Consider the following 11575-nt stretch of genomic DNA (forward strand, 5'->3'; position numbering starts at 1 on the left):
AGTGTGTATAGCAAAAATGTAGACCAAGTATCTAAGAAATGTTAGTCTTATATTTGAAAAATGTTATTCACGCATTTGAAAAATGTTAAAGTGTGTATTAGAAAAATGATGACCATGTATTAAAGAAATTTTAAATTTGTATTTGAAACATGTTAAACGTGTATTAGTAAAATGTTGTAAAGATATACAAAAAATATAGAATGAAAAACAAAATGAAAAAATGAAAATCAGAAAATAAAAAATAAGTCAGAGAAAAATAAAATAAAAACAAAGAACCAAATGCAAAAATAATGAAAATTATAAATAAAATTGATGAAAACCAAGAAAGAAAATAAACAAAAAAGAATGAAAAGCAAGAAACCAATGAACCCCGAGAAAAGAAATAAAAAAACAGGTGAAAACCGGGCAAGAAAGGAAGAAAACCAATAAAAAGCAAAGAAAAAAGAAGAAAGAGAAGAACCCCCCCCCCTCCCACCCCCCCGAAACAGGGTTAAAAAAACAGCTCGATTCGCCTAAAGTAGGTCGCACCCAAAAGGTAATCATGAAACCATGGTTACCCGAGTGATTAACAGCGCGTGTGGGTAGCCAGGTCCAGGAGACCATGGTTCGATTCCTCGTTGCCCCCATTTCTTCCTTCTTCTCGATTTTGAAGTATCCACGGAAGAGAATCATCGGTCTCTCTCAAGACAGCTCGGCGTGGTATTTTTCTTATAGGAAAACAAATGACAAACTCTATTTTTAATGGAAAGAGGAAAAATGTGAATAAATAGGCAATTATGAACATGGTTTTCAGAAAACAATGTTAACCTCAGTTTAAACGATGAAAGATATGTCTTGAAAAAAAAATCATGTACTACAAAATATGAATCCCAGAACATGGGGCCGCAAACTGGGCTGGACCATAATGCAATGCAACAGAAAGAGTGGACGCAGGGCTAAGGCCAGGTCCCGACAGTACCATTCCACCGAAACTTGCGGAACAGAGGAATAGCCCGACCACCGTCCCTCGCAGAGGCAACTCGGGGAGACCCTCGCCCCACCGGCCGCCAGCCTTCCCCTCGCTCCACTCCCCCTCACCGCCGCCGTGGGTCTCTTCCGGGTCAGTAGAGACCCACGGCGGCGGGGCCTTTCTTAGGCGCGGTTCCCCTGCATCCCCGGCGCGAGCGCGGCTCCGGTCCAGCGGGTTCCTGGTGGCGTGGTGCTGCGAGGCTCCGGCGGCGGCGCGGCTCCTGGCCGAGCGTGATGGGGTGCACTCTGCCCGGGGGTGCGCCCTGGCGTGCGGCAACTGTTGGGGCTACCGATCCCCCCGATCTGGATCTGGATCTTGGTTGGTTGGTGGAGTTCGGCCCATGGCTGCGGTCGGGCGACGGCGGGTTGGATCGGGGCGCCGTGGGGGCCTGCTGCCATGAATAAAGGTGATGGTCCTCATGCTGCTCTCGCATCACGACAACATCCTGCATGATCGGTCTTCATCGATCTGGTCATCGACGTGTTCCGGAACTGCTGTCGGAGATCTTGCCGAAGATATCTGGATCGGATAGAATTCGGTCGTGCACGTCCATTTCGGCCTACGAGGTTCTATGAGGGGATGACACGAAGCTCTATGACACCATGAAACATGTCGGCTTCTTGATTTCTATGGTGTAGACAATTGTGGAGAAGGTCATGGTGACTGAGATCAGATTATCAGTTAGACGGACGGAGCCTTTGAGGCGGCGGAGACAACCAGGTGTTTGATTTTTTTTTGCGTGTAGGTGTTTGATAACTCTCAAGAGTAGCAGTGTCAAGTAGGAGCGGCAGCACAGGAGGAATTCATTTTTGATGGTGCTCCTCGGGTGCCGAGCCGGGACTTTCAGGGTGAAAACCTAAGGTCTGGCTTTCATTGGTTGTGTCTGGCAATTGCCTTGTTGAAGGAATTATTTTGAGAGTTCGGACTTCTCCAACGTGAAAACCTAAGATCTTGGATCGGGCAATGACGGCGCTTGTGCACTGTTTTCTATTTGGAGGCGTTGATTTTAGAGACCTTTTATGTTTTCCACGTGTTGTATTAGGTGGTGGTTTGTGTGCGGCTGATTACTTGGTCTTTTTCCTTTCTTTTAATTTTTTTTCTTTGATTGAGTGCATTCTGGATGTCATTGTGACATCTTGTAGGTGCAATGGCTGGCTATAATTAGTATCTTCGTCATATTAATATATTTTATTTTTAAATATATATTATTTTTAAATAAAATAAAATAAGGCCAGGTCCCAGTCCATGTTCGTTTTTTCTCCCAAAGGAAAAAGCTGAAAGTAATGAACGCCAAAGTAATGCATGCATTCCTTGTGCATCCCACGCAACAAATGGATATAATTGATTTCGTGTCAAACATACAACGTTCCTTCCTAAAAAAAAGAAGGAAAAAATGTGTTTCCCATATACGGCAGGCACTGAATATGGATCGATCTGCAGTTATTAGCGAAAAAGATTTGCTGCTTGCATGCATATGCATTCCCTTTCTCCCTCGATCCCCATCAACTAAATCATCTTCATGCTAAAATAAAAAACCATCACGCTGTGCGTTCCCAGGAGCAATTTCTTCAGGGATCTATGGACTGGTGCAGTATGATGAGTATATCTGACATGCATGTATGCCTCTTTATTGGATTCAATTCAACGAGGGAACACATGATCGACTAGCTAAAGCGGAGCAGGAGCAGGAGAGGGTGCGCCGCCCGATCGAGATGGACCGATTGCTAGGGCTATGGCTTGCAGTAGCATCCCCGGGCCGCGCCGACGTAGACGCAGCGGCCGCCGCCGCAGCCGTTGTAGTGGCAGGCGTCGCTGCAGGCGCGGTTCTGGGCCGCGTCCGCCGGGTCGCACAGCGCCTCCACGAACGTCTTCCCGCACCCGTGGTCCGACGCGTAGTCGCCCACCCACGCCGACCCTATTCAGATCAACGGCAAACAAATCCCCATGCATCATCATCTATGCACAGCTCCGCGAGAAGAAAAGCACGTCGGGGTTGAGTGAGGTTTTACTTACTGGTGACCGTGGCGAGAGAGGCCACGATGATGAGGAGGAGGAGGAGCACGCCGGAGACGTCGCGCGCCGCCGCTCTGTAGCCGCACGCCATTGCTTGGTCTGGAGATCTGTCGGTGCAGCTTGGCTGGTGCTCCACTAGTATGTTTTATAGGGACGCTGCGGTGATCTGACACGAATCAAGATTACAAGCAAGCTAGAACAAGGGGATGGATGAGATGGTCCGGGGAGACCTTTCATATGTTGATCTGAATATGATGGAATGAACTTGGCGAATTAATTCCTTCCAAAAATAACCTATTATGGCGAGGAGTAATTAGTAGCCTATTATTGCCATCCACGTCAATCCTTCCTTGGCTTCTCTATAAGTTCTTGAGGAAGTTACTAAAAGGTGAGACACGTGGCACTACAGCACAAAAGACACAACTGGTGGCATCAACACCCATTTCATATTCCCCCGCAAAAAACAAACACCCATTTCATATTTGCACAACTCATACGTACGTACGTACGCTACATTGCATTGCTCCGTCTCAAACCGCCTCGCTCCTCCCGTGCCGATGGAAAGAAGCGAAACCACCCGCCCTTTATAGGGTTGCGGTGATCTGACACGAACCAATCGAGATTACTTGGCTAGCAAATCCAAGTTTGGCCTCTCATGTTGATCAATCAGAACAAGGGGATGAGATGAGGGAGACCTTTCATGTTGATCTGTTTATGGGTGAATTAATTCCTTCCAAAAATAAGCTAGTATTGCAAGCAGTAATTACCAGTCTATTATATATTGCGATCGAGGTCAATCCTTCCTTAGGTCCTCTATAAGTTATTGCCCAAGTTACTAAAAGCTGGGACACGTGGCACCGGCAGCAGTATATACCGCAGAAAAGAACACAACTGGTGGTATCAACACCCATTTTATCTTAACTTCAAAAAAGAAAAATAAAACACCCATTTTGTGTTCGCACAATTCATACATAAACTACATTGCATTGTTCCTTCTCAAAATACCTTGCTCCTCCCGTGCCGATGGAAAGAAGTGAAACCGCCCACCCTTGGCGCCTCCATTTGCCGGCGTTGTCTCTGGCTCTCCTTCCGGTTCAACGAATCCCGCGCGTGAGGGGTGTATTAGCGGTAGTTTTAGGACTACCTTGCTTAGGTTTTGCCTGACCATGGCTTCTTCTTTAGTGGTGGTGACGATAGCGGTAAATGAAGTGCCTCTGTGGTCGATCTGGTAGGTTTGTTGGTCAAGCATGGTTGACGCGGCTGCGGCGGCGACTTTATGAAGTCCCATTGTGCTCCGATCACACCGTTCCAAGGTGTTTTCTCAGGGGCTATGGTATGGATATGTAGGTGGCCTTGTTCCGGATGCAACTGGGCTGTTGGTGTTATCTTCTCAAGCAAGATGGTAGTGACCTGATCTGGAAGATTGCTGGCTTGGCATGTGTTTGGTGGTTGCATGAAGGTGGCTTCAGGTCTACCATCCGACCGTATCGAATGAAGATGGAGAAGTCACGGGCCTGGGACCGTGTGGAAGATCCCCGACAGACAAGCTACAAAGTCTTAGGCCGCACGACGAGCTATTTTGTCGACTCACGGTACAACATTGCTTGCTATGGCGCTTCTTTGCTCCTACGTGAGATGGTGGTGTATCTCCTATGTCCGGCAAGGTCTCATTTACGTCGGCTTTTGGTTGTTTTGCTTTTGGGTCCCCCGATGACTTCCATGTGTTTATAGGGTTATTTTAACAAAAGTGGTGTGCCAATTGTCCTTCTGGTTGCCTCTAGATCGCGGTGAAATGTGGTTGTACTCCTATTACTGAATGAATGACATGGGGTTCACCTTTAAAATGCAATTGCTCGCCTACATAGTTTTTAATACGTTTAATTTTCAATGTTTACATGGGATTTAAAAATGCAAAATAAAAACTAAAAAAGACAGAGAGAAACCATCAAGCCCGCACAACAAAGAGGAGAATTATAAAAATCTCCCAAAACCGTATTGTATTATGCTGTAGAGACAAACACTTATTTAAAGGTTATGTGAACAAAAAATTTACACTGCTTTTATATTTTTCTAGTGCACAGTGAATGATTTTTTAATTTTTTTTCCATTTCAGAAACTTAACCAAGGGTAATAAAAAAATAAAAATGATAAAGAAGAAACACAAATGCTCCTCCTTCGCTGGGCCGGGCCATTGAGGATGGGCTTGGGGGAACCGCGAGTGCTATTTCTCGCATTAAGCGAGCCTGTAGGAAAATCTCGCGTTGAATGCTACAGTAACAGGCAAGCCCAATAGAGTATCCTTAAAACAAACGATTTTCAGAAAAAGGGAGCACACAAAGGGGGGTGGTCCAGGATTCGAACATAAGCGTAGCAAAGCCCCCCTCGACAAGAAGTAGCAAAGCCAGCCACCATTTTCGTGTTCGTTTTGACTAGTAGAGCGCGCCGTACTTGTAGAAAAGAAGAGCCGGGTTTTCTCCTTTTTTTCATTTATTCGATTTCTTTGTTTTTTTCTTCTCCAAGATTTTATTTGTGTCTTCCTTTTTTTCATTTTCCTTTGGTTTATTTGGTTTATTTTCCAGCTTTCATTTTTTGGTTTTTTTCCATTCTACATTTTTACGCACATTATCAACATTTTTTTAAATACTTGTTCAACATTTTTAAAATATTTGTTCATTAATTTTCAAATACTTATTCAATATTTATTTTATAAATGATCAACCTTTTCCTAATACTGGATCAACATTTCTTAAATACTCGTTATACATTTTGTTAATACTTGTTCAAATATTTTCAAACACATGTTCAACATTTTTATGTACATAATCAACATTTTCTCAAGTACTTGTTCAACATTTTTCAAATACTTGTTCATGATTTTTTTTCAAATATTTGTTTAACATATTTCAAAATCCTTATTCAACAATTTTCAAATACTTGTTCAAAAAAAATTAAGTACTTTTTCAACATTTTCTAAAATACTTGTTCAACATTTTTCAAATAACCGTTCAATATTTTTAAATACTTATTCAACAATTTCCAAATAATTGTTCAACTTTTTTTCAAATGTGTGTATATATATATATATATATATATATATATATATATATATATATATATATATATATATTCTACTCTAATGTATAAAGAAATTTACAAAAAGAAAGAAAAAAAAAGAGAAAAGAAAACAGAAAATATAATTTAAAAGACAGGCCGTTGCCTCCCGCTCGGCTGGGCCGGCTCAACTGGGCTACCCGACGGGAGACTCCCTCCCTGTCTCGCTTAGAGCGAGATATAGGGCGCCCTGAGGGGATCCGTGGGTTTCCATCGCGCACAAAGGAAAGCTGATCCTATCTGGGCTGGCCCAACTTGATCCTTGTGCTAGAACCTTCCTTGACCGGTTTTTGTTTCATTATTTTGTGTTTATTCTGCTTTTTTTATTTTTCGTTTTCACTTTTCTTATTGATTTTTATTTTTCCTTTTTTTGCATGTTTGTTTTTCATTTCCATTTATTTCTCATTTTTCTTTCAATTTTTATTTATCTTTTCCATTTTGCGAACATCTTTCAACTGAGTGAACAATTTTTTATATCACAATTTCATTTTTATAACATATTTAAAATTCATGAACATTTTTTTAAATCATGATTATTTCAAAATTAGTGAACTTTTTTTGAAATCATGAACTTTTGGTAAATTGTGAAGATTTTTAAATTCGCAAACATTTTTTTAAAATATGAAAATTTTCCATTTCCGCGAACAGTTTTTGAAATTTTCAACATCTTTTTGATGTCTGAATTTAATTTAAGTTCAGGTCGCATTATTTGAAAAACTAGTGCTTCAGATCAGCACAACAGCAGTGAACGCCGTGCGTACAGATCTGCTTCATGGGTATAGTATAGCTACTCCATCCGTCCGGCCTGCCCTGGTGGGTCAGAGACATTACAAGAGGCCGGCATGAGAAGAGAAGGAATAAAACAAAGAGGAAGAAAAAAAAGTAGAAATAATATTTAAACATTCCGAACAAATGAAAAATGTTGCACAACTGAACATGCGCAATCGCTGAATCACATCACACACCAGGATTCTTTCACACACACTAAACAGCGAACCACTGCTGGCAACACGAAACGAAACAAAACTAACCGAGAGAAGCAATGGACCGGAGCAAATCAAATCAGGGGGAGATCAACCCAAAGAGTAAGGAAGAAGAGAGCCCACTCAAATTACTTGCACAAATCCTTTTCGAATCGTCAAGCAACCCCCCTTCAAGTTTCTTCCTAACAGCAGGAATGCCCCAAATGAGCACAAACTAAACTGGCCAAGGGAGGATTCAAATACATGGTGTTAAGCCAAGCTCTGAACAAAAGTCCTTTCTTTTCCATTATGATCCAACAAAACAGTTTTCACTATGAATGAATGCTACCAAATGGATGGAGTTCAGCAGACAGAGTTTTGACCAACTCTGAATGAATGCTACCAAATGTCACCGGTGTATGCATAGCTTCAGAAAGCCCGGCCGGAGGAAGGCAGCGACCATTACCCTGCATTCTCCGCGTTTCTTCTGCGCAGAGCTGCAAAGAAAGACGCACGTTGGGCTGCATCGATACGCCACCGGGCGCCAAGCATGAGCGGCCTCAGACGACAGGCCAGAGGCTCTGCGACATGGACAACATCGCGGCGGTCTCTGCTGAGGAGGAACTCCCGGGCGACTTCGTAGCCGTCCACAAAATGAGGAGCCTCCGTGCGCGCCAGTCGGGTAAGACCAGCGGGGGCGGCCGCGGGTCCTGGGTCTATCTTCATCGATTCCAGCACGACGGAGTCTCTGAGGATGTGGAGCGCCAGCTCCAGTTGGTCCTTCTCGCCGTAGAACCCCGTGATGTCGACCGACCTGAGCTGGGAGTGTGGTTGGGAGGGAAGGCTCCGGAGATGCCCTTTACCCACACTGTATCGTTCATGCTGGCAGCGCAGCCACATCTGTAGATAAAATGAAGGATGTGAGTACTTTTTGTTTAGCAGTCTGAAGTAGCTCAGTAATCTGTGTCAAAAAAAGTAATAAAAGTCGAACTATATGTTGAACAGGATTCTGATTACTAGATAATAAGGGCCTGTTCGGAGACTCTCCACTCCCCAAGTCGACTCCGGGAGTTGATGGAGCTATAGCTAAAAATGACGGAGCGGGGAAAAAGGAGCTCCACAGATTCTGAGATTTTAGGGAGCTGGAGGACTGCCGAACAACTCCTAAATGTCATATTAATTTTAAAAGAACAAGTGGGGTCGGCTACAAACAATAATCGATTTTCTAATGGTTACTGCAGTAGAATGAAAGTTGAAAGGCCAAACTTACGTGAAATTCCAGCTTTTCCAAGAAAGGAGCAGCAACCAGAAGGCAGGCAAATTCAAGAATATCAGTTGTCCTTGTCGCACACCCAAAAGTCAAGTCCAGTCTCAGGTGCTTCAAATGAACAAACTCATGCAGTTTTCCTCGCAGTGTAGCCATCTGAATCACACAAATACATAGTCGGGTAAGAAAACAAACAATAAAATCGACAATGAAGCCTAAGAAATATTAAATAGGGATGCACAAAAGGTGGAAGCCAAGAACAGAGAATCCCAAACCTTCCCCTCACGGCATCTTAGAGTCAGAATCTCGAGACGAGGCACATTATGACCAAGTTTGGTGAACATGTACTCTAGAGAATTAGTACAGATACCCTCCAGCTTGATGCATATATCTGCTAGAAGTAAACTTCCAGGAGGCGATAACAATACAGACGGGCCTCTGTACTCGAGCTTTACCAGACCAAAGTTTAACTCCATCGCTTGAAGCAAGCGGCAGTCATATACTTGCAAATGCTTAAGCTTGTTTGAAAGATGAGATATATGTAACCTTCTGAGCATCCCACAACCAGCGATTCCAAGGAACTCCAAAATACCACTGCAGTTGGACACCAAATGGTGAAGGTCGCCGTCGGTAATATTCGTGTCCGCTAGGAAAATCCATTTAAGGTTCCGAAAACCCTTGAAATCCGCAGGCACCTTTAGAGAAACGGAACAGAGTTTTATGGATTGCAGGTGTGAGCTTTTACTGTCATCGAGAAGCCGCAAATCGATTTTATATGGATGTTGCTCTATATGGTGTGTAGCTGAGAAATCGAGAATAAGTTGCTTCGTCTTGGAAGCAGTAGCAAATCTGACCCATCCCTCTATCCGATCCCCATGCTCATCGTCACATGGAGCCTGGAACTGAATGTTGTCAACCCCTGCACCAGAGTGTTGCTGCAGGACCGCATCAACTCTCTCAATAAACACGTCTTTCCATGGCCTAACATCGTTGGGTCCATTGGTACGAGGACCTGGAAACATTGATCTAAGACTGAATTCTAGATTTGAGTGGCAGCGCCAAAGATGTTTCCAGTGTTCCAACAGTATGCTCGTCCGCACGGCTTCCTTTATAGGCAACCGTGACAGGATGCTGCAGAGAATGTCCTAGAGCAAAGGCATTCAGATAGTTGTACATTGGTAAGCAAATTAAGTTGTTGTGCTGCATTGGGAAGCAAAAGTAGGAGGAGGACAGCAAGTTGATATACTTGATAAGATTCTGATAACTTGGCATGAGTGCATTCGAATATATAAAGTCCATACCTTTGGCAGGTTGGTGAGTTGAAGCCCCTTTCTCTTTGGTTTCATCATCATGGTCTGATGCAGATCTTCATCTGAACCAATATCTATGTTTGCCATTAAAAAACTATCTTAGCCTCTGCTCTGCCTGAACACAAACATGAAAACAGAGTCATCAGACATCAAAAGCTCAAAGCCTAAACAGAGTCATCCGACATCAAAAGTTTGTAAGAAGTGGACCTTGAAAGTAGGTATCATCAGCTAGGAACAAACTGTAATTTCAGACGCATTATGCTTCTAGTGCACTCTTCTTTCCCTAGTCCCGCCAAGGGATACTGAATCTGAAATAGTTTTAGAATCTGCACATCTGAGGAATTATCTGCCAGGTTTCTGAATCAACATGATTCTTTCTTAGTTGGAAATCGATCTTGTGGGAGAGATATAACAAGTGAAGCTCTGGAACGATGGAACTTTGTCGAGATACGATACGCAAGGGGAGAGGCGTTGATAGATACCGTACCGTATGTATAGGGGCGGCGGCGAGTGGACGGATCTGGAGACGGCGGGAACTCGGATGATGAGACTCGCGAGAGATCGAGGAAAACAATGCCCTCCGCCAATGTATCTGGACCGAGACGCGCCCAATCCACCGCCGCCTACACTCGGCGGAAATCCCCCGATTCTAGCGACAAAGCCGGGCGATGCTCGGCGACGAGTGCGCCGTTGAGACCAAGGTGTGGCCGGTCGGCGGTCGCAGTTCGGAGCCGGCGGCGGCGGCGGCCTCCGCTGGCTTCTCCTAACTCCAGCAGCTCCTCCTATGGCATGGCTCGTGGCTTTTTTTGTTCCAGCTAATTCCTTGCACAGCCCATCCAACGTGAGCTGTAAATCTCACCATATCTCTACGTTTTAAGATTGTACTATGGACGATATACACAACAAAATGAGTGAATGTACCCTCTAAAGTATATCTGTAGGAGTATATCCATACGTAGTTCTTAGTGAAATCTATAAAATGTCTTATAGGAGTATTTAGGAACGGAGAGAGCACCAAGTAGTACTTACAAAATCAACATTATCTTTTTTTAGATAATCATCAATACAATTTTTTTCATAGTAATACATGTCTCATTAATAACATCAAAAATCGGTTACAAGCCAACGTCGACTTTACAGGACTGAAAAGATAGGATAATTCTATGCAAAAACCAGTGCATGTCTCTCTTCACTAAGAAAAAGGAGACAAATCACCTCTTCACCCGAGCTCGACGCGGCTCCATCGCTGATCAACAACTTTACATACCTCGAAAATAGTTTTCCTGAAGTAAAACCATTGCCGTTGAAAGAAAGAATCGGACCGGGGCAATGTGTCCCGAACACGCCATCGAACTCCAGAACTGACACCCCCGCACGACTACGACGTCGGAGGATGAAACCAGAACTGTCAGCCTCCAACCACAAAACCCGCACAAGATACACCATCTTCCAACTGTCACTTGCATAGACAAGCGTCTGCGCGTACTTCTGGACGACAAAACCTCCCTGCTCCACCATGACGTCGGAGACAACACCGCAGCAACTGGGACAAAGCAGAAGGAGAGTCGCCGCCGCTGCCTCGCCGGCACCATCCATGAACCCTAACGCCGCCGATCTGAAGGATCGGCAAATACACGATGCCAGCGACTCCGAGACGCCGCCATGAAGGACACCGCCGGTGTGGGAGTGGAGTTGAGGCAGATTTATTCGTCCGGGCGCCCCTCCCACCACCCCACCACCCCAACGGCACACCACAACCTACAAATCCAAACCCTAACTACAGAGCGGAGGAATGGGGTCCCCCTCCCTCCTGCCGCAGGAGCAGCAGCCGGAGGGAGAGGGGGCCAGCACCCTCGCTGGTGGAGATCGGTGGAAGAAGATCGCCTCCCTAGTCGCCTGGCTC

At 44.5% G+C, this 11575-nt stretch overlaps 1 protein-coding gene across 7 annotated transcripts; it reads right to left on the reverse strand.

The window, feature by feature from the left end:
- Positions 1-7378: 7378 nt before the first annotated feature.
- Positions 7379-10518, reverse strand: LOC109749030 (F-box protein At5g03100). Of its 7 annotated transcripts, none has more exons than XM_020308024.4 (6): positions 10160-10518; positions 9880-9980; positions 9664-9787; positions 8638-9507; positions 8366-8518; positions 7379-7995 (listed from the first exon to the last, which is right to left on the reverse strand). In XM_020308024.4, exons 3-6 carry the CDS (start codon positions 9757-9759, stop codon positions 7558-7560), a joined length of 1557 nt encoding a protein of 518 aa, XP_020163613.1. In that variant the 5' UTR covers positions 9760-9787; positions 9880-9980; positions 10160-10518; the 3' UTR covers positions 7379-7557. The 7 variants fall into 7 exon arrangements, with proteins under 7 accessions (XP_020163613.1, XP_020163612.1, XP_040243686.1 ...); XM_020308023.4 differs by having other exon boundaries at positions 9880-10029; XM_040387752.2 differs by having other exon boundaries at positions 9913-9980; positions 10160-10517.
- Between the last annotated feature and the right edge of the window lie 1057 nt (positions 10519-11575).

Source organism: Aegilops tauschii, chromosome 4 (genome assembly GCF_002575655.3).
Source record: "Aegilops tauschii subsp. strangulata cultivar AL8/78 chromosome 4, Aet v6.0, whole genome shotgun sequence".
Classification (NCBI taxonomy): domain Eukaryota; kingdom Viridiplantae; phylum Streptophyta; class Magnoliopsida; order Poales; family Poaceae; genus Aegilops; species Aegilops tauschii.

What these genes read in the sequence shown, in the direction of transcription:
- LOC109749030 (XM_020308026.4), bottom strand. Translation starts at nt 9,759, where the DNA reads ATGGCAAACATAGATATTGGTTCAGATGAAGATCTGCATCAGACCATG. An exon ending in AACTCACCAACCTGCCAAAG is followed by an intron (nt 9,508 to 9,663) that starts GTATGGACTTTA and finishes CCTTTGCTCTAG; the next exon opens with GACATTCTCTGCAGCATCCT. An exon ending in TGGAAAAGCTGGAATTTCAC is followed by an intron (nt 7,996 to 8,365) that starts GTAAGTTTGGCC and finishes TTTTATCTACAG; the next exon opens with ATGTGGCTGCGCTGCCAGCA.